This window comes from Streptopelia decaocto, assembly GCF_964273445.1.
Source record: "Streptopelia decaocto genome assembly, chromosome: 7".
In the NCBI taxonomy this organism is placed as follows: domain Eukaryota; kingdom Metazoa; phylum Chordata; class Aves; order Columbiformes; family Columbidae; genus Streptopelia; species Streptopelia decaocto.
In genome coordinates, this window is record NC_138661.1 from 10818768 (window position 1) to 10842242 (window position 23475).

At 37.4% G+C, this 23475-nt stretch overlaps 2 protein-coding genes across 2 annotated transcripts; both read left to right on the plus strand.

The window, feature by feature from the left end:
- Nucleotides 1–2212: 2212 nt before the first annotated feature.
- On the plus strand, nt 2213–5315 carry RD3L (RD3 like; the record flags this gene model as incomplete). The annotated part of the gene is given in 5 exon segments (XM_082058539.1): nt 2213–2304; nt 3193–3284; nt 3859–3860; nt 3863–4164; nt 5018–5315. Coding segments are annotated over 5 exon segments (786 nt in total).
- A 5842-nt stretch (nt 5316–11157) lies between these two features.
- Nucleotides 11158–16882, plus strand: ATP5MJ (ATP synthase membrane subunit j). Its single transcript, XM_082058523.1, has 4 exons — nt 11158–11276; nt 12869–12992; nt 14774–14794; nt 15659–16882. The coding sequence occupies exons 2-4, from the start codon at nt 12869–12871 to the stop codon at nt 15682–15684; spliced, it is 171 nt and encodes a 56-aa protein (XP_081914649.1). The 5' UTR covers nt 11158–11276; the 3' UTR covers nt 15685–16882.
- The last annotated feature ends 6593 nt before the right edge of the window (nt 16883–23475 follow it).

Below are 23475 nucleotides of genomic sequence, written 5' to 3' on the forward strand. Positions count from 1 at the left end.
CACCAAGGTACCAAGAAGATAAAAAATAAGCTAATCACCAAGGTTTTAAGAAGTCTGCTGTATACATACACACACACTTTAAAATAGAAAGAAATAACCTGTGTGTCTTACACAGGGATGCAAGGGAACAGATCCCATTTTATCCACTGGCTGTCACCCTTGATGCCACATTTAGTTAATGAGCATGTGCTCTTCTACAGCTATTGTTTTGCAATCAGGCTCTTTGCTGATGAACCTGGACCTGCCATAGCAAGAAAGGAAAGATCACTAAAACTGCCTGAATTGATTTATGGAAGGAAATCTGCACTTTGGCTCCAGCAGCTCTTGATGCTCCCTCTGTTCAATTTGAGAACAGCACCAGAAAACAAGCCTAAATTACGCTACAGAAAGAGAAACACTCACATGAAAAGACACTCTTTCTAATTAACCTACGTAAGAGGAGGTATCATTCATGGCAGTACAAGGAAAACAGATGTTTTAGGAGTTCATTAGATTCCTTTCCTCAAAAATTAGGAAAACAAAGTAAAATAAGGACGCTCAAGTAAAGTCTAAAAAAAGTTCAAAGAATCTTCAGTTTACATTTTATATTATACAAACAGACAATTAGGGTTAATTTACAGAAAAAAAATCAATTAGCAAACAACTGCTCTGCTGCAATGGCAGAGTAAATTATGGCTTACTAAAAAAAGAGAAAAATTACGCATCATTATATAACTAATGTTATGGTCTCACTCAAGTATTACAATGTTTTAGTCACTAATACCAGCAGAGAAAACTTCAGAAAAGGAAAATTAAAACTATTAAAAAAAAAAAGTTGGGTTAAATTACAGTAAGAAAGCAAAAGAGCTAGGCCTGAAACTTGTAGAAAATTTTTAAAAAGTGAGTAATGAGATGAAGTGCCAAAGACAAGAGAGATTTAGAAGCTTAAGACGACAAACCACTCTTAAAAACACAGCATCTCAGAATTATCTAAATCTACAGAATGAAGGAAAGTGCAAGATTGCTAGATGAATGTTAAGGAGACCAAAACATTTTTCCCCAACAATGAGAGAGTCAAAGAACATAAAAAGGAAAGAAACCTAAGGAAAAGTAGTAAAGACTTCACATAATTTTTAATTTTTTTACCGTAATTTTAGGAACTGCCTAAAATTAACGAGAAGAATCAAAATTAAGCTCCCCCCTCAAGTTAAACAATAACTGTATGTCCTAATAAAGACAAACTCACTACTGCCTTTGGAGAACAGACCCACTATCAGCCAAAGTCAAGCCAAAACTTCCGTCCCAACGTAGCCCTGCAGAACCACAGGTACATTTAGGGATGGCTGGATGGAACTGTAACCCTCCACAAAGCTTTCAGGGTTAATCCCTGGCTAGGAACTGTATAAAACACTGCTCTTCTTGGAAGGTCCAGTTCCCAATGCCAGCCTCACATGCGCAGTTATCTCCTCCTAAGTACAGATCTGAAACACAGACAAAAGCAGCAGCAATACAAATGTTTAGCTTTAATCTTCTCCTATCACTGGAAAGATAAATATCATTCTCAGTATCCCGTCTCACAAAATTTGATGATGTAACCAAAGATTATGTAAAACAAAACAAAAAACTGTTGTAGGTTTCTCATTTAATTAATTTGCACACCTTGCAGTATGCATCTCCTTAATCTGCAAAGACACTACAACAGTTTCATACTGTATGGCAGTTTACTTTCCTCTTTCATACAGTGGAAAAAAAGGTGGTGACATGTTAACTGTGCTGCAAAGGAGGTGGCAAGAAGCACTGTAATTTCATCTGAAAATCTGTCAGGACGGTTCTGTCACCATAAACCTACCTCCCTTTTTCATAGTACCACATACAATGCAATGTGAAAACCTTCCAGTTGAAGAGGATTAATACTGACATTTGAATTTTTCCAATGTATAAGTAATATCAACTTCAATAACAGCCACACACATCATCTTTTATGTTGTATGACATCTAGAACAAATCTACAGAACCCTTGTTCTCCCAACAGCTCAACACACCGGTGGAGGCAAAAAAGCAGGAAAGAAAAATACTCACAGAAGCAAAGACAGTCATTAGAACAAGAAAGAGCAGAAGAGAAGGTTTTTCATACACCATGCCTACAGTTTAGATTAATAGGAAGAGACCAGATAACTGGAACGGAAAATGGCTGCTTCAGCGACCTTTAGCACGCACAATGCTATCCCTGAAAATGAATCTTAAAAATGAATATGCTCAAAATACTCATCAAGGAAAGAGGGAGCAGGCAACTGACAGCCAGTTGAGAGAAAAGCAAAGTCTATGGTAAGACTTACAATTCTGGGCTTTTTGCATCAGCTTGACCTCAATTTGCATCTTCTTATCATTCTATTCCTTTAATTAGATTAATGTGTCTTTCGTGGCACACCGTAGGTGTTACAGACTGGCTTCTTAAGACACATTTGAAATGTTAATTGAAAATGCTAACAGCTATGCACAGTAATGAAAAAGTGTAGTACCATGAGACTGATGAAATGCATCTGGAAGAAGTATTTAATATAGCAACAAAATCCTGGGTAACTGTCAAATAGTTATTATCTGTCAACACTCACTTAACAAAGGCTTTAGCTGATCTTTCCTAGAGAAAGACTATTCTTAGCTGTTTAAAAATGACTGTAGAACAGCCTGATCCCCCTCTAATGGGAGAAAAGTCTTCCAGCATCTCAATGGCTTGAAAGTTTAGTTTGATGATAAAAGCAACATAGCTATTTTTAGCACTCTACAGGCATAAAAATACAGCTCTAAACTGTGACCTACAGCTACGCACAGCCAAGCATCACATCATACGACAGCCTTAACTTCAGCTAGAAGCACATCTGTAGCTGCTCCAGACTATCGTTATTCATCTCACTATCAACAATACCTTTGGATGGATTTAGCAACAAGCATTTGAAATTGTTACCATCTTTTTTTAAATTGCTGCCATCGGCAGAACTCAATTGAAAGGTAGGAGATCTTAATGGACTTTGTAGAAAGTATCTGAGAACATGTTAGGTTAAATGGATTACTGCTTCTCTCTGGTACAGACGATGAAAAAGAACTTTAAAAGCAGAAAAACTTAAACTGCCATATTCAGTACAGAAAGTCATTCTTCTAACTACAGTTTGAGTAAATGAAAAACAAGAAAAAAGAAAAAACCTTCTTTTCTTCCAGCAGTAGTAACAGCCTGGGAACAGGGTATGCTACAATAAGAGACCTTCAAGCAAACTCACCTGAAACAACACTGCTCACAGACAGCTGCAAAGGTAATTTATTTTATTTTATTCCAATTAATGTTTGTGTCTGCATGATTTGTAACAAATTGCAACTTAAAAGCCTAGTCCACCAGATTCCTGTCTCCAGGTGATGTAAATAAGAGTTTATTTAAAGTAAAAGTTTATACAGAAGTTCCAAAACCAGATAACTCAGAGTTCTAGCACTTAACTTTAATTACTTTTAAAAGGTATGTGTTACTTCCAATTTTTGAGGCTTGGGGTTTTGTTAGGTGTTTTTTGTTTGTTTGTTTAGCCATATATACTACCAGGATAAAAAATGAACTATTTTCAGGATGATAAATATATGCTTTTAAATGCTGTAAACGTCCCACAGTTATGTTAACTCAGAAAACAGACAGAAAATATTATAAAATATGAGGCTTGTCAGATTTAATTATGGCTTGGCAATTATCATTGTCACTATCTATATTATATTCCAAAATAATTTAGAATCACTAATAAAGTTTCCTTTAAACATTCAGCTGCTAAGAAGGAAGTCTACAGGTAAAAATACTATTGGTTGGGAAGAAATAAGCAAAGTTTATTTTTTTCTTTCCCCTCACAGCTTAAAAATGCCACTTTTTGGCTGGATGAAATGGCCAAAAAATGATTCCTACAAACCCACAAGATATCCTGGATCAGAGGTAGTTACAAAAACCCTGCTGAGGGAACTGAAATGGCACCTGAAAGAGCGTGAAAGATTAGTGCAAGAGATTGAAAATGAACAAAAAGTCCCGAAGACTGGCACGGATTACAACTGGCTGAAGAACTACCAGAACCCTCAAGCCACCATTCCGGCTACTGAGCAACGGCAGCTCGAAGTTCTATGCTCACAAATCCAGCCTTGCCAAACAGGAACTGTTCTCAGCAGGTAATTATTTTCTCTTAACTTTGAGTACTTTATCATAAGATGATTCTTCTTCATAATCCAAGTGTATATTTGGCTCTGATCTTTCTTCCAAAGTAACAGGGACCAGTAACCGGAACACATTTTTAAAGGTGTTTTATAAATTACATGTTTACTTTAATATGTTGTACTTAAAGGAAGCTTTATCAGGATTTTCCTGGTCTAATCCAAAACAAGGGAAGCCCCACATGCATGTGACCTCTCAATACTTTCAGTTTTCCCCCTTTATCCCCAATATTTATTAAACCTTAACCCAATAACCAAAAATCAAATTAAAGCACTAATGCAATGTACTGGAAACCCAGCCTCACTGTCCAAAAAATATGTGGAAGGTTATAAAACCAGTAAAGAAGTGTTTAAAAAAAAAAAATCCCATTTAAAAAAAATGAACAAACAAACCCCCCCACGTTTTACAATGAAAAATTCTCCTATGCCTGTATTTTAAATAAATTTGCTAGGGACATGTAGAAATGACAGAAGAAGCCTATGTGCCTTTTAAAGCCCAGAATATACCTAAGGGCAAAGTCAGTTTAAATTAAGTTACCCAGATGGGCCACAAAAAATAAAAAAAGAGCGTACCCAGTAACAGTAGCTTTCAATCCTCATAATAGCTGGACCACATCCAGCGCATTGTTAAAGCTCTTTTCCTCTTGTGATCTTTTGGGGGAGGTGTGTGGGGAAACGTGGCGGCAAGGAATAAATGACACCAGAATACAGTCACTTCCTCCTCCTCCTTCCTCTCCCATTTTAAGACTACAGACAAAACAAAAGAGTTTTAGACACTGGTGATTAGATTTCAATTTTTGTTTGTTTCTAGATTTCGTGAAGTTTTGGCAGAAAACGATGTTTTACCTTGGGAAATAGTCTATATATTCAAGCAAGTTTTAAAAGATTTTCTTACCACCATTGAAAGAGAAAACCAACAAGACCAGCTTGTAGATGCATGGAATACAAATTGTTCTGAACATTTCAGCCTGCGTGGAGACAGTTCCAACAAATCGGACAAAGACGAAATCCCCACTGTTTCAAGTTATGTCGACAAAAACACACAAAGCATGTTTCCCACCTTCTCTCATAGAATCTGGAATCTACCCTATTACTACCCATCGAGTTAAGTCTATTTGTGTTTCTTTCAAAAGCTATGTAGCTGTTTGCATTCCTTTCTAGTGACTGCCATCCACAAACATAGGAATAAGAAATGTGACATGCTCCCCCTTTTCCCCAAGTTCAGAAATTAAAATGTTTGATTATAGCTCGTATGCAATATACAAACTTTTACCTTTATAATACCTTAACAATGGCGTGTTTGAAGGCACCTTTTAACCAAAAATGTAGATGATTCTAAAAAACTCTGAAGCATTTTACTTCTAGCCATATATAGATGTTAACAAGAAAATGCTTCTTTCTGTATTATGAAATAGTATCAACCCACAAAGTGTTGGGCAAAAACTTCAGTATTTGTCACATAGCTTTTAGGCTCTATGGGAACTTTATACTGTGGAAGATAAATGGTTTAATATTATAATAATGTCAGTTATATCAAATAAACTGATAAATACCCTTTTTGGTGCTGAATAGTTATTTTTTTACCTTCAAGAATAATTCTAAAAAAAACAATGCCAGAAGTTATAACATGCTGCATGTACTGTTTCTATATTTATTCCAAAATGTAGTCTGCACATACTGAAAATAGTGTGAAGATAGACAACTAAATTAAAACATTGGATATTTAATGGCATTTAACAACTAGCTCTGTATTCTTTAAGAAGTTACTGAATCATTTTATTTCAAATAGTTGTGCTTCTTCATTTGGCTTATTGGAAGTTAACCTGAAACCCTGACTCTGGATTGAACTTAAACTTCTTGATCAAATCAGACAGTTCTTCTCCAGAACAGCAAAAGAGTCAACAGATCATTTCCAAAGCAAGAGCTGATCTCCTTAAGTAAAACAAAATTTCATGGTTTTCAGTTGCCATCATCTATCATTGTGGGTTCATAATAACGTTTTACAAGACTGATTGGATACGTAGAAGTTATGGTCTCAGCAAACAATTAGAGCAGAAAATCAATGAAAACATATGCCAGAACTCAGTTCGCTACATTTCCGATTGGGCTCCCACCACTGTACGTAACAAATTTTTACATGTCTTTTACATAAGCTCTTCATCTGCAGATTTACTTTTAATTTGTCTGCCACATCATTAAAAAAAAAAAAAAAAAAAAGGGCAAGACTCACATGGCCCAATTCACAAAACGTACTATTTTGCAAACACAGAGGAAAACTGCTTCCTCTGATATTTTCTTCAAACATACTGAAAAAGACATTCAGATTTCCTTAAGGTGTTAGCATACGACTGAAAGATATTTCCTTTTGCTCCACAGTTGTATCCCCCACTCAAGAAAGAATTTACTAATACTGCAACATAAATTCATTGAAAACATTGCACAATATTTTCAGAAAATATAAAACTATTACTGGAAAAAAAAAAACCAAAAACAACAAATTTGGAAAGCTTATATTCTAGAGAACATTTCATGCAGAAGAGTGGAGCATAATATACAGAGAAGGTGAAACAATCAGAACTCCTGCATACACCTGACAAAGTGCTAGAGGACTAGAGTAAATCAGTTCCTACAGGTTTAGAATAATAAAAAATTGCAACTCAATACCAAAAGTGATTGGTACCTCCACTTCCCATACTAAATACACAAAACTTCACAAGCATGTGCAAGCTCAGAGCTGGTATAAACTCTCTGCCCTCCTTTTGTGCAGCTGTCAATTTGTGGGCAAATAACAAGAATTGTTCTCAACTTACTCCACCCTACTGATGCAGAATAGAGTATCAGATTCTTCTCATGCAGTTCTAAACAATCCAGACAGAGATCCCTGCATGAGGGCAGGATGGTTTGAAAGAAAGGTTCTTCCTTAGTGATAAAGCTCCCCAAAGAGTTAAAGTTCAAATACCTTTTCCATAAGAAAGAGGGCAATCAGGTATTGAGCATATAAAAGGCACTAGCATAATTTTACACTGAGAATTAACATTGACAATGCTGGTTTCAGAAAATAATTTTTATTTGGTCAGATGTGCAAGATTCCTGTAATGGTAATCCACATAAATTAGTTTCTTAAAACGTTACCTTCACGGCTTTCTATTGCAAAATATGTGAAAAAATCCCTAAAACTTTAGCTTCCAAATTCTAGTTTCTGGAAAAAGGTAGGCCAGTAAACATGCAAGGTCCACTTACCTTTAAGATCATCAAAAACAGGTAGGGAAAAAAAAAAAAATAATGAACCAAAACACACACAAACAGAAACAAACAAACAAACCCCACCAAACAACCCCACAGGAGGACAGATACAACTTACCCGTTCTTCATAAATTTCACTTTAATTTCACTTTAACATAAGCAAATGTAGTATTTTAAGTCCAGAAACAAGGACCATCAAATACAACATATGCCAAAAGGCAATTGCTGTGTAATAGTTTTAAAAAAATTATCTAGGCATCATAGCCAATTCAGTGTTAAATCCCAACACAATGCTAAGGAAACACACAAAAAGGCTTATCTACTCTTATGCGTGCATTTTATTGATCAAAGTGATACTAGGCTACTGCATGCAGTTCTACTGTCCACACTTGGGAGAAAAGGAGAGGGAGAAAAAAAAAAACAGCTGGGAACTGGAGAGGATACAGGATACAGCCTTCTCCAAAGGCTGAGAAAATTCCATCTGCTAAGACCTCACTTTGTCCATCTTTTCAAAAACAGAAATGAGGTAAACTTTACAGAAGATGAGCACTTTCATCTGGTTAAAATATTTTTACTCTCTAGTTAAGAGCAGAGAAAAGCCCAAAAGAAGCAAAGGTGTAAGAGCAAGAAGACGAACTGAAAAAGGTAAACATTTTTTAAAGAAATCTGCTGGGTTTACTGCAACATGCTACAAAGAGAATCCGCACCTCAGTCCACCAGGTAAGATGAGCTATTTTCTGGAATTTAGCTTACACTTAAATTTCAGCTGTATCAGATAGCGGTGACATGGCTGTAGGCCAGTCATTATGTCCCTGCTGAAGATCACTGTCTGAGAACTTGGCTGTCTCTTTAAGCACTTTTTATTTATGGCCTACATGATTTGAATGAGGTGATTGGAAACTATATTGTTCCTCGCACTAAACCAGCTGATATTTCTGACACCGGCAGGCAGCCAACACAAACCACCCCAGTACAGAAAGGCGAGTGGTAATAATTTCAAGCGGCAGCACATCTCCCACCTGCACAGATGTGCAGAACAGCATACAGTGTTTTTAGCCAAATAAGCTGGCTGGTGAAAGCTACACCTATGAAATGGAAGAAAACAAAGAGAGAATAACCACTGTTTCCACATTTAAGCCTTTAAGTGTTTTAATGTGAACCACAAATGTCTTGAAAACAAGGAAGGATTTAAGGGTCTAAATTTCTTTTCATTCAGTTAAATGTAATCAGAGCTATTAAAAAGTTAACCAATGAGTTATTTAAGGATCAGAATTCCAGCCACAATTTCTGAGAACCTTTCTCTCTGTCTAACAAGCTCAATTACTAATACTCCTATTTTAGAGGTAGTTCAGATAACAAGATAATCTTAAAAGCCTTGGAAAACAAGGCACCATTGGAAAAGGAGAACACGTTCTACTTTTTAAGAGAGATGTGAGGCTTCTATATCCCATCAGTCTCAGTAACACTTTTGTAAAATATTATTTATTACTATGAAAGTGTATACAAACCACTTTACTATAGCCACCACAGATAGACTAACCAAACCTGATCTAAATACCAACATTACTACACACTGTCAGAACACCTCCCAGTTTAAGCAGCATCCAGGGAAAAGTTTGGGGTTGTTTCTGTTTGGTTGGGTTTTTCTCGCAGTACCCAGACACTAGTGAAAACCATATTACCTGGCTGCTATTCAAATATACACACAGTTCTCCTCCTTGGCTGTAAGCTCTGCCATCTGAGAATAAAGCACATCCAAGGAGTAAAACACCAATATACCTTCAACTAGCTTTACCCTGGTAACTTAAAAGTTTCAGATAAGTCACAAGAGCAATGAACATACACAGTTCTGTTAGAAAACACTTAGCAGTCAACTCAGGAAAACAGACTGTTAACTGCTACTCAGAGAAAACTAAAGTTCAAATAGTGAAGCAAAGATTCAGTTTGCAGTAACTGAGAACATCTGCTTTACGTGACATCATTATCTTAACTGCTGGAGAATTGCTGACTGGAGAGGAAACACTAGAGAAAGGAAGAGGAGCAGATAAGTCAAATTTTCACAAATGTATAGCATAACAAATTAAACTTACCAAGAAAGTTTCAGAGTAGGTAAAACCTACATCTTATTAGGAATATTTGCTTACGAACTGTGGTATAAACAAAGGATGTATCTACTCAAAACTGCTTAGTTACAAATAACGTATGGAAATAGCGTCAAAATCTTTATGTACTGTAAAATAATTATTCAACATCCAACAATCAACCACTGAAAACAACATAACAGAAGCCAGTAATACTGTGAAGGGACTTTGAGGGGAAAACAACAGCCCAAATCAGCAGTGTTGCTCGCTAATTTAATATTTAAATGCATAAAAATACCCTGTGAGCATATTATTCCTTAATGAACACGTAAGCTTACTCCCAAATCTCATTTTATCACTCGCTACTGCAAAAATTCCTAAGCTACACACACAGCTGAACCAAGTCTTTTCTAACACTATTCCATTTTTTTTAGCAGCACTAGCCATAACTGCACACCAGCACCAATGCACTTCAGAGAAAGATAATCCTACATGTACCACATCTAGAGATGAGCAAGACAAGAGGTTAAATAGCAAGCAAGAAAACAGCTTAAGACAACAAAAACACAACTAACCACACCTGGACTACAGCCTCAAATATTATGCTGGATGTTAGGCCAGAATCCACCTGAGCCCAGAGCAGGGGAGCCAGAGGCAGCAGTCTAGACCCTGAGGGAATGCCCTGCATCCCAGGGACCACAGGTGCACATGACAGAAGGGAGGCCACCGGTGTCCTCACAAACAGAGCTTCACCCTGGCTGTGAAGAGCATCTCCAAGCCCCACACTCACCCCACAGCCATTAACGGCTCCCGTGCAGCAAACGGGCTCGGGGGGCTGCAGGGGGGGCCATGCAGGGTGCCAGCCTGCGCCTCCTCGCCCAAGAACTCGACATCGGTGACGGCTTTGCCGATGGTGAACCAGTCTCTGATCTGCTCCTCGGTGAGCTGCCGCAGCATGATGGCGGCGACACGTGGCTCCCACCTCACGCGCGCCCGGCCCCACCGTGCCTCTTCCCGCCCTCGGCCCGGCCCCGCCCCCAGCACGTGACCCAGGCCCAGGCCCCGCCTGTCCCGCCGGTGATTCCCGCGCTCTTCCCGGGGCCGTGGTCCTTCCCGGTTCAAACACGAGGATGCGGGGCAGTTTGTTCCCCCCTCACACTCCCAGAACAATGGCCGGGAGCTGCTCTGGGATTTCAGTCGCCCTGTCCCTCCCGTCGCCCCCGGGAAATGTCCCACAGGCGTGTAGATGCCTCAGCCCTCCTGAATCGGACCAGCGGGTGGCTCCCCGCCCCCCCAGGACATGCTGTTCGCTGTGTAAAGACTTGCGGGCGCTTCAGGGCGTTGTCTGTCACACAGGACAGTCACCGTGTTCCCGGCAAGTGAGGTGCGGATCGGGCAGAACTCTGGTGAGAGGGGCCCTGGCACTGAGCAGCAGGAGCTCAGTGAGGGTCGGGCAGGGCCCTGGGGCGGCTGAGGGGCCGCAGGGACTTGACGGGTCTATGTGCCGCGCGAGGCCGCGTTCTCCGCGCGCTCCGGTGCACGAGGAGCAGCGGCGGCACCAGCGCTCGGCTGACAGCGGAGTGCGCCGTGGTCCTCCGCGGCGTTAGGGGGCGCTGCGCGGCGGCGTTGTTCTCGATTAGCCCGAGGTTTTCTCTCGTCCTTTCCCAGCATCCCCCGCGGCGATAGCGGAGACTGTCCCCAGCCCGGTGACCTTCGGCGGCCGCCCGCGCTCTCCCGGCCGTCACGGTGGGTTCCGGCCCAAACGCGGCCTGCCGGTTGTCGGCGGGCACCGCCCCGGGGTGTCTCAGGGCGGCTGTTGTGGTTCAGCCGGGGGAAGGAGGGGGAGTGGGGGCCGCTGCCAGGGGCGCTCGAGCTCAGCCGTTACCCGCCCCCCCGTGCGGATGGGGCTGCGGGTCAGGCCCCGGGCGGGCGGTGCTCCGGGTGCGGTGCGGGCACGGCGGGGGGGCAGTGAGGAAGCAAATTCAGCGCCGTTCCTGGTAGATGTCAGAAAAAAAAAAAAAAAGGCCTGAACGACGTCGCGCCCACCGAGGCCTTGGGGAAAGGTTTTATCAGGGTGCTCATTGGAAATAGAATCACTTATTCTCTGTGCTTCGTAGTGGTGGGAGGAAAAGCCTTTGCTTACTTTCTCTTCTCTCTGCTTGTTTGTTGCTGTGTCTTGATACTCTGCTGTAGCAGAATGACGGCTATTACAGCACTATTCATCTGAAACTCCAAATACTGGGAACTTAGGGGGAGGTGCAGTGTTCCTAACAGTATTGCTGGAAGTGCAACACTGTTTCAGGCAGTCTGTCCACAATAAGAAAATTTTATTGAAATGTCTGTTCATAAATAAAGATAAATATGGGTTTGTCTGTAATTATACATTAATTATCATAAAGACGTTTTCATTAAGAAGGACCTAGATTTTCCCGGTGGTTTTGACATTGGCTACCCTTGCATCCTTTTCTCTTTGATGCTTGCCAAAGGGTGCTTTACATTTAGTAATGGCAAATAAGTAAGTAAGCATTACCTCATAAAAGTTTAATCTGCTTTTAAATCCTGGGACTCTATTTTACCATACACTGCCCATATATATATATATAGCTGACTTTATTGAGTTGTAGTAAGTGTGAATAGTGACTTTATAGGGGTGAAGTGCTATATGTAAGACAGTAGAACATGTAGTATTTCAGTGCCTTTGTGGTGCAAATGTGTACTAGTATGTATGGGGGTTAGGGTAAGCTTTATTTTAAAACATCTTGCAGTTTTCTGTTTGTCTAACAAAGCTGTGTAGAAAGGGAAAAAATAAACAGGCTTCTTGCTTTTGGAGCATATTTTGAAAGTAAAATATCCATAATAAATCATTAATTCAGTAGCTTGACATCATTTATTTTGCTATTTAGAGTAGAAATTACTATGTTGGGAGAGATAGCTTTGGGGGTGGGAGGGAAACGAACTCAGCAGTGCAAGTGAGCAGCCTCTCCGGCTTGTCTGGAACGAAGCTTTTCTCCAGCAGAGCTGTCACTGATGGGGAGAGTGGAGCCTAATTATTGCTACTCTGCAAAATGCTCTATTGAGTCATCTTTCCACCCTTTCATCAGCTGAAAATTATTATTTTTTTATTGTCTTAGCACATATATTGTGACCTTAACTCTGAATTTTCATTGCTTTAGTTTGGAATAAGTACTTTTGCATGTTTGGGGATTGATTTTTTTAACCTGTAAACTGCTGCTGGTGTATATCGCGAGTGTGTATGTACATAAACACATATGTGTATGTATATAATAAAATACAGCAGACAAGAAGCTCACCATTGCAAAACTTCTTGTAATTTTCAGATGGTGCAGTCCATGATTCCAAAGTCATTGAGAGCCATGAAATTCTACTTCACTACCGTGTATCAAGAAATATGGGTTGGTGTAGCATTAACAGCTTATGCCTATTACAAAATTTCATATGGTGGTAAGTTACACATTACAGTCTTCATTAGCTGTTACTTTAAAGATAAGGTTTGTAGATGATAATCTACAGTTAGAAATCAGTCATGGAAAACATCCAACAAATAAGAAGTTAACACTCTTACTTAAGGCCAGGTATTTGCCATAAAAATTTAGAAGTTTTAACATGCTCAGTGTATTATGGAGGGTTACACTAACAAAAATACTCAAATACCAGTGTAACTGTGCCTGCATTATGAAGATTAGGTAACTTAGTTATTGGTTTTTAAAACTTCCATCTAACTTGCAAGCTATAGCCAGAGACTTCTGTAGATTTGTCCTGATGTGAAATGTAAGGTTGTTTTGAACTAGAACTTACTTTGATTAGAATTTTTTTAGAATCCTTATGTTTTTGAGTTTTTGCTCAAGATCTGCAAGAAAATACAGTTTTCAAAAGTTTTTCCCATGTGAATTTGTGACAGGTAAAGTACTTAGTTTATTTTGGGCGGATGCACCTCAAAATGTGAGGTACATCACTGAACATTAAAATGTATGTATGTTGGTGATAGTGGAGCACTTTCTCAGAGGAAGAAACAAAACATCTAATGTAAAACTAATAAATTAGAGTGGGTCAGGTTCCTCAAAGCAGAAGGGTATAACAGATTATGGTGTCTTAAAGGTCTTGTTCTTCAATTTTAGGCTATGCTGAAAAAATTCCAAATCAAAGCCTTTGCTAACTGTCATGAACAATGAAATGTTATAAACTGTAGACAAACTTGACAGGGAAAGGAACTCACTGTGGGAACAGTTGAGTGACGTTACCTCAGTATTTCTCTAGCTTTGTCCAAATAACTTGTAGCATGTCCAAAGATGTAACACTACACTTAAAAGTTTATGTAAATATAAGTAGACGAACAGTCAGAGAGAAAAAATATAACTTAACTTTTGCTTTAACTTATTTAATTTCAAAAATTGAAAAATTGACAGACTTTTTCAGGTGTGCATTCATGTTATGCTACTTTTATTTTCATTTATGAGTTAGATAATAGATGTGGTGTAGGGTTTTGAGGGTCAAAACCTTGATATGGGGCAACTGTACGCTAGGCATTATTTTAAACTGAAGCTAGCTTTTAATAGCTGTAGCCTCTTCAACAGTTTGGGGAACAGGTTTGCAAATAATAGGTATATTTATAAAAGAGTATGCTGTAGAATAACTTAGATTGGAAGGGACCTCTTGAGCTCACCTGGTCCAAGACACTGGTTGAAGTAGTTAGGGCAGAGTTAGACCAGGATGCTCATGGCCTTATTCATAATTCAAATGAATATTTTCAAGGGTGAAGATTGTACAACCTCTTAGGACTGCCGTCCTTATGAAAATTTATTTCCATCTCTTCTTGCTGATCACTGTGAATCAGTGTTTTAAGAGAACAGTTACAAGGGGAACGTAAAATAAGCTGTTTCACTCAAAGGAAGACTTTAAAGCAAACTGTATTCTTGTCACTTCAGTTTCTATCTGTATGTTGTGTGTATTTATATCTATATATTATGTAAAATAGTACCATTCTGTATACATTTCTTTTGAATTACAGTAGGAGCCTTCATGGCTACAATTTCTAAATGCATGGACTCTTGTATAATTAAAAACAAACAACTTTTAAGAAATCAATGTAAGGTTTACTGACATGTGCCATGGAAAGTAGCTGTTGTACACTTAAAATCTTCAAGCTAATTAGCAAACCATAAGCAGTATAATCTAATGGAACTTTAACTGTTATTGTTCAACTTGGGTTTTTCTTTTTTTTCCAGGCAAAAAAGCAGTGGCAGACAGTAAGTATTAAATATCTAATAATCTGTTGTATTTTTTAAATTACTGCAGCAAAAATTAGCTTAGCATATTTTACATGAGTTTGGGGCTTAAGTTATGGATTTAGAAAATGTTTAAACACTATTTCAAAATATATAGTTTTGGTTGTATGGATAGTTTTATAATATAGAAACATCTATGAATCTGTACCTCTGTCTTAAACTGTCCTTTGCGGTGGTTTTAGGAGTACAATGGAAGTGGTACGCCTTGATTGGAGGGGTTGAAATTATTTTAAATAATAGTAACAATAGTTAATGGAATTACTTAAATCAGCACAGTCTTAAGAGTAGCTGCTATTTTAGCTGTCAGGAAACTAAGAAGTTTAAACTTGTATTTTGAATTTTTATTTTTTATCTTCTATAAAGTAGTGTTTAGATATTTATGGACAGTTTCTTCTGACATCACACTGGAATTTTTCTTGAGCTGCTATATCTCAGTTAACTTTCTGTTCCATGATAGACAGTCCATTTGCTCCTAGTCAGACTTCTATATGCAAACATTATTTACATTTAAAAATATGTAATTAGTGAAAATACTGCCAAGTAGACTTGAGGACAATAGCAATAAATTTTAATTTAGGAAGAACCATACCGAAACTAAGCAAGAATGGATGTTTGCCTATAATGGTGCTTTAAATCTTGCAAAAGAGGATTTTTAGTATTGACCCAGTTTATATATGCAGTTTGAGGTTTTGTTTTATTTGACAGGGCAGTGGAATCTGCCACTTCTTGTGCTCAGATGTAGAGTTCCTGTTCTAGGTACTGAACAACGTTCCTGAATGGATTTGCTCTACTGTTTGAACAGCCTAAATTGTCTCTGTGTTTCAGAGTCCTCCGGTGCTGGCCATCATTAAAGACCTCTTCTTGGAGTATGAATTTGGTGGTTCGTCATCTGTACTGTAAATGAAGCAAGTTACAACCATAGGGAAGTTAATTCTAAAACTGTACCTGATCCAACTGCTGTAATTGGAGAAAGAATAAATCCATTGAGCAACAAGGAATTAAACATGTTGGACAAAGTATGCCACAGTGTATTGTTAACCTAATTTTTAGAATAAGGATTTTTTGTTTCCTATAGTTCTTCCAAGTTCACCTTTTTCAACAGTACCTTGAAAGGGACCAAATTTCTATAACTGAACTTCGTAGTAGAATTAGCCAACATTTCTTACAATAGCATTAAGTCCTTTTTTTTTTCTAATGATACCTTTTTGCCTACAACTTTTAAAATGTCATTTAAAAGTATGCCAAATGTGAGGACTTAATTCTTAGCTTTTCACCAACTTACAGTGCAATAATTAAGGTTACAAAAACTTATTTTTAAAACCTTACCCTGTTTTAAAGAGTTCTTACTTCTGCAAGGATTTAAAGCAAAAGCTGTATCGTTATTAAAACACTATGCAAAATGTTTAAAGAGGTTTTTAAAAAGTACATTATTGACAACTATTTTTGTCCTTTATATTCAGTAGAGCTAAGGAATTACGCTGAAAGGCTCTTCCTTTAGTCACAAATTTTGCAAAGGAGTAAGTAATAACATGCCCATATTGTATGAGAAAACTGAGATTACATGAGCCATCATCTGCCATTTGAGTTTATGAAAATCTCAGAATTGAAAGGAAATAATGAAATCACGCATTGTGGCAGCAGTTAATATAAGCATAAACAAACATTTAACTGACTTCAAAGAATTTTTCTTTTTCCTGGAAATTTAGAAGTAATATATGTATTACTAGGAAGGGTCATTAGTGGCTTTTTGTAGGCAGCTGTCAAAATCACTTCATAGGTATTGTTATATTTTGGAGACTCTAGGAACTGATATCTTATGAACATCCGATTTCAGAACTGTACATACTGAATTCTTTATCAAGGATACATAGTATAAAACCAAAATTGGACTTCATGTCATGTTTTGTTTAAATTTAGCCTAATCTGCTTTTGAAAAGATTAAGAGGCTTAAGTCATTTAATGACTTAATGCTTACGTACATCTTTTTAACTACTTCACTGAAACATCTTAAATCTTTCAGCTTGATTGAAGTTTTGCTTTTCAATCGTTCTGATTGCAGTATCTGGCTATAACTTAAATATTTCGTATTTTAATACTTGATAACCTTACCTGCACATGGTAAACATTCCAAGCACTGTGTAGCCTTTAGTTTCTTAAAAATTTATACTTCTGCTTATGCTTAATAGGTATACCTACAATGAGGAAAACTAACAGTCATATTTCTCTGAAAGCTTTTTTTAAAAATTCAAGTATAGCATTGATCAATTTGAAACGAATAGGTGACATCTATCTTTCATGCATTCTTGACATTTCTTCCACAGTTGTCCTTCTTGTTGCATCTTTCCCTTGATACGTTTTAGCTGATTCTTTCATCATTTTCATCATTTCTGTGTGGGCTTTTCAGTGTTTCCTCACTATAGAAGAATGAATGGGAAGTCAAATAACTCACTATTTGTTTCTTTACATAAAGGCAAAAGCCTCCAGAAGGAGGGAGCAGAGAATAAAAACTAGAAGAAAATGGAGCTTCACATGAACAGATATTAGGCCAGTGGTGATTACAGGGTGGGTCAGAGTTGTGGTTTAGTTAATAACTTATGCTAGGTAAAGAGCTATATGTGCATTTGTAATGCAAATTTATGATCACTAAGTTATAGTTCCTAAGATACTACACATACTTCAAATGACCTGCTTTAGCAATTTGCAGTTACAGAGCTGAGGAAAACAAGCTAGGGAAAAAACATCAATCAAGGCAGGATTTGCTTCACCATAGCTAGAACCAGCACACTGGGCTGAGCTACATCAGCGACCTGGCTGATCTCCTAGACGTTAATTGAAAAGCAAGAGGAGCTTCTGCTAACCTGCCCTTGGAGCAGTTAACTGCACTATTAGGTAAACTTAACCTTCTTCATCTCTTAATGCTTCTTGATATCTGACATGCTTGACTTTCTAGTAAGGAAAGGAAGTACATATGGGCAACAATGTCAGGGTTATGAAAACTACAGTTTCTACTGAAGTAATGCTATCTGCAGTTGATTCTTATGTTAGTGCATCTCTGTCGGAAATTTCTAATAAGGCTTCAGAATATTCCTTCCTGTTTGTGATCCTTAACGCAAAAATCTCTGGAAGAGATAAGGGAAGTAAAATTGCTTTTTATGTTTAAATAGCTTTTGTTTTCACTTAAGTAGGATCCAGAAGGAGGGAATTTTCAGTCAGTGGCTTGACTCAGGCAGAAATCAATACACCCATAATGTGTAACACCTGTAGTACTATCTACCTACTTTCTGTTCCTCTATGCCGAAGCATACCCGGTAATATAAAAGACAATAAAGGAAAGTTAGCTAAGGCATTGTAAGTGCTATTTCCTATTTACAGTGAAGTGTGGAAGGAGTAATCCATTTTCTTTGCAGCACTAGCATCTGGAGCGTAGCCCTAGGTAGAGAAGCATTGCAAAGCAGTACCCTTGAAGTGAATACTCTTAATTTAGAATATGTGCCCTTTTTTGTAATTCAGCTAGGGTGATGTTGAAAGCTAACTCAAAAAGGTTTTCGTGTTCCCAATAGGTGTCTATATAGAGAAGCCTCAGCTACTGAACAAACCTATTGTCTATGCAAATGAATATTTAGGATCAGAATTTTTATTCGTGGAGGTGATATTAATCATGATTCACAATTAAACACTGGTGGGAGAAATGCTTAGTGCTCATTGATGGATCATGCTGTATCCTGTTAGCTGCTGCTTCTTTATATTGCTGACATGTCTAAAATGAGAGGATTACATTTAAACTTTATATACTAAAATAGCTCAGCAATTGCATTTTTCATTTGCCTGTGATAAAGCACCAGCAATGGCAAAAACTGACTGTTTACTACTTTTGCAATGTTAAGTGCAACAACGAACTCCTATAGGGCCTAAGAAACCTCATCTAAATACCGCAGCACCATCTTGACCAAGTTTTGCTGTGGCATTGGTATTTTTTCTTTAAAGCAATGCAGAACATGAAAGCTTAGCAGCAGGGACCTGTATTAATAATGACAATGCTAATGCAAGCTATGGTCTTTTTTACAGTACAAGTTGTTCTGTATTTGCCCCTCCATACCAGGTCGTACTTACAGCTAGGATTTCTCAATGTGGAGCTCTGAGATTTCTAGAACATTTTCAAGTGTTGTCCTACAATTAGGAATCTCAGAGTATCCCCTGCATGCTAATAAAGTATTGTGGAATACCATAGGGGAGCAGCAAAGTACAATCAGAGCCAAGGAAACATTAGTCACAGGGCCCAACCTACTTAACCTCTTTAATGGCTAACTTAGGAAAAAACCCAAATGTTTATTCATGTTAATTGAGAGGATGAGTAAAGTTGCAGGAAATGATCTAAAGGAACTGAAACAGCTGAACTAGTCTGCTATTTATCTGAATCACGATAGCAGACCACTGTTTGAAGTACAAATCCAGGCTGATACTGAGCTGGTATGTTTATGTGTATTGTGCTTTCAGTTCCCCAAGGAAGGTAAACTATCAGGTGCTTGTTAGGCACAGGTGATGATTATATGTGACATCACCACCAGATGGCTGAAATGAAACTGAGGAAATCAACGTGTGAAATCTCCATTGTTTCATTTACGGAAATCTGTAAAGTTACTAGGGAGGAAAAAACAGCAAGATAGGAGGTTCCCTGAGGCATTAAATGTTGGTTAACAATTCAGTAAATAGGGGAACAAGAAGTGGCAAGATAGTGCTTGAACAGCCGGCTCTTCATACCATAATTCCATGACCTTTAGCAACTAACATTTAGCAGCTAATATTCTCTTTACTTAAGAATATAAAGCCATATGACTCTGATTTGGTAATTTACAAAGAACTCCTAAACAAGAAATTCCTGTAGTCTGTAGTCCTGTAGGCAAACTATTTGGAAACAGTTACTCTCTCCTAACTCAGAATGAACTGACCACCACAATAATGGATTATTTGGAATTTTTAATTAAATTCTGCTAAGGCTACTATGATCTCCTTGGTTGTGGTTTAACAGTATGAGTACTCTGGCAGCTGTACCAGCTTGTGAGGTTTCTACCCGTATACTACAGAGCCTTGCTCCTCATAGTTTTGGTGATACAACTATTTGTGACTCAGATCAGGCAATTTTTCATATTTTTTTTTCCCCTCTAAAATGACAAAACAAGCCTTCTGGGGTTTTTTTTCTGTTTTAATTTGGATCCATCTCCTGATCCTGTTTACAGCAAACCTGGTTTATAACTTGCATTACTGCACAAAAATAGTACTTTTTTTGCAGAAAAGGAGAAGAATCAGAATTTCTAGCTTCCCATTCACTCACCCAGCTTTCCTAAGTCATTGTGTCCCTTGCAATCATTTAAAGCGAACTTCCTCTTCATACCCAGCTACACACACGATCAAAGTACTGTCTCTCCCAAAGGAACTGTCATCGTTGTCAACACTCAAAGGAATAAAAAGAATGCAGAACTCCACCCTGTATACAAATCAGGAACGTCAGCTTGTGCTTCAGCAAAAAGGCAGAACTATACTTCCTTCCTCTGTGACAGCACATCGCTTTCTCAAGTCGATAGTATCACTTATTATAATTAATTGGGACAAACAAACGAACAAGTAGGGAACAGGGAGAACAATTATACCGCAATAATCTAATGCTCCATACTTGCATGAAGAATACTTTTAGTAATAAAGGATAAATTTGGAAGTGGTTCTTCAAATGAAATTATTGGTTGTCATCAAATGAAAACACACTATTATGACAATACACTTTTAATTATTATGACCTTCGACAACCTAAAGTAACTTTTTAAAATTGACATGACCTTTAACTATTTTGTATCCATATCATCACAGTAACTTCAGCTATCTGCTGGAATAGACAATAATGATTTCTTCAGAGCTAATGAAGTGTGTGTGCTAGGAAATGATAATAGGGACTTTGTGGGTGGTAGAACTAACAGTATTCTCAATGAATCCCACCTTTGGTGACTACTTCTGCCTACACAGATTTTTCCTGCAGTATCAGTTGTAGTCTTCATTTCTTGTTTTAACCTGTTGTGTTTAGCATACTTTTGATAATATTAAGAATTGCTGCAATTAAGGGGGAATTCTTTAGGTATGGAGTAGGAACTGTTTTGAGATTATTTCATATGGAATGTTATATAAACAAGCAAAATGGCAACAACTACAGCCAGAGTATTCTGGGAGGAAAAAAGAGGGATTAATAAAATGGATTAGAATGTGAGCAGGCATTCGATACAGGACCAAGAATACAGGGAAGGATACCTTTTTTTTTTTTTTTTTAGGGTCTAACCTAAAGCATTTCTACTTCTATAATTAACTCCATTATTTATCCTGAGGATGTACAGAGAACAGTCTCAAGCTATACTTTTTTGCAGCTTCAGGTACACCTTTTACTGTAGTGTACTTTTACAGAAAAATAGGCCAGTTTTAAATTCTCTTATACCTGACATTACAGTTCTCTCCTTATGTTGTATTCCACATTTATTTTCAAGTGGCATGTGAGATGATAATTCTTTTTGTCCCAGTTAGGACCTCAAGACACTTCTTTAAAATAATTAGCAAAAATTTAAATTATGCATGGGTGTTTTTCAGTAAGCTAAGAATTGGAGACATACAGGTTTTAACAAAGGATCTGATTCTTGTTTCAGTAAACAGCAAGACATAAATACTTTTCAGCATACTTTGATTTAGTTAATTTTTTGGAGTAATGCAATTATAAAAGGAATCTTGCCAAAAATATTTTTACTTTGCTTTCAAATTATGTATTCTTATTAATGCTAACTACCACACCTCTTTTTAAATTACGGCTACTAATTTAAACATGTACTCAGGCCTGTCTAGAAGGACAGAAGCAGAAGGCAAGAAAAAAAATGGTGTAGAACTTTTACATAGCAGTTGGAAGAAAAAGGGGAAAGATTCAAGTTACTTGTGTGGTAGCTTGTCCTTTTATAGAATAGAAATACCGGTTTTGAATGTGAGACATAAGCAACAGACAGACCTTTAAGGTAGCATCTAATCATTGCTGAGCAAGTAGGCTGTTATTGTGAGTACTTCTCCATGACAAACACACTCCTTTCCAGTCTTTCAAATCTTCTGAGGTTCAGCTGCATATTATGATATCTTTGAATAAATCAACCTAAAATACATTCCAGACACATGCTGGTGATACATTTTCTACTGTCACAATTTCTAGGGCTTTTCACTGAATAATTTTCAGTAGGGTTCCATCAATGCCCTGTACAATTCCTCTCCTTTATTGTTGATGGTCTTCTCTTTAGGCAGCTAAGAATTGTAGTAAATCTTGTCATGGGATCACAACAGTAAAAATAAAAATTATTCAGAAATATGTTTCAAGACAAGCTACTTAGAGGCCAAAACAACTTGTCTCATTGATGTTCCCAGGATTAGAACATCATTACCTGGAAAAGCAATATTTGAATTTTAAGGATCAGTAAAGCACAAAAACATAAAATGTCTTAGATTACATCTGCTGGTCAGATTGAGTGCAGCTGCTCTTCTATAAAAATGGACTATTAAAAAAGTGTCTGTGTCAGAAAAACTCAGATTAACAATAAATTGCACACACCTGTATAGAAGACAGCCGTGCTCTGACAATTTTTGGTAATCAAAAAGTGATCACTTAAGGCCTTGGGGTTTTATATATTTATTTTTATATATATTATATATATATATTTTTATATATATGTGTATATATATATATACACACATATATATATATATATATAAAGACATGTTTTCCATAGAGGTGTATCTTAAATCATAACCATATCCTGTTTCACAACTGTAATGGTGCTTTATTTAAATAGATTCAATACTTTCTATTGTATTTTTGGAGGAAACTTACCTTGTGTATTCTGATCTGTAAAATCTGTGATGAGTACACACGCAAAAAGGGTAAGGAATGTTATTTTCAGTAGCGGAGTCTTAATAATGTAGTTTAAATACTAAGTATAAACAAATTACAATTTTTTACAAATACACGTTTAATTTGTTTTATAATTACTTTCTCCTACAATATGTGAGTATTCTTCTGTTCAGAGACATGTTTTTCTCTCCAAGCCTCCTTTGCACATCACCGTGTCTCAGTAATTGCTGAGAAACACCTTCCAGTATATCCCAGACTTCAAAATCGAGCACAGAACTTTCCTAATCTCCCCTCCCAAGCTGCAGTCCTTGAAGTTCACCCATTACCAGGTACAAGAGCAGGAAGCATGAGCTCCATTATGTTACACCCTCTGCATGTTTTTTCTTAGTAGATCTACTTACCTCAAGTAAGCTAACCAAGAAAAAGACATATTAGAAGAAGATACACATTTCAAATTAGGAATTACTGGGTTTGAATATGGGAATAATACAAATTTAACATAAAAAACCTGTATCTGATCCAGCAGTAAATATAAGGAAAAAAAGCAGATTATTTTCAGTTATAGTAAATTATAGTGAAAAGTAGTTGTCGATCTTAAACAAGGAAGTGATGGTTAACAGAAAAGTTGAAGATTAGCTGCCCATCATTTTTGCAGCATGGGTTAAATACTCATTGTGTATCACAAAATTCTGCATTAGGCTTTTAGCTGAGAGAGAAAACATTTGAA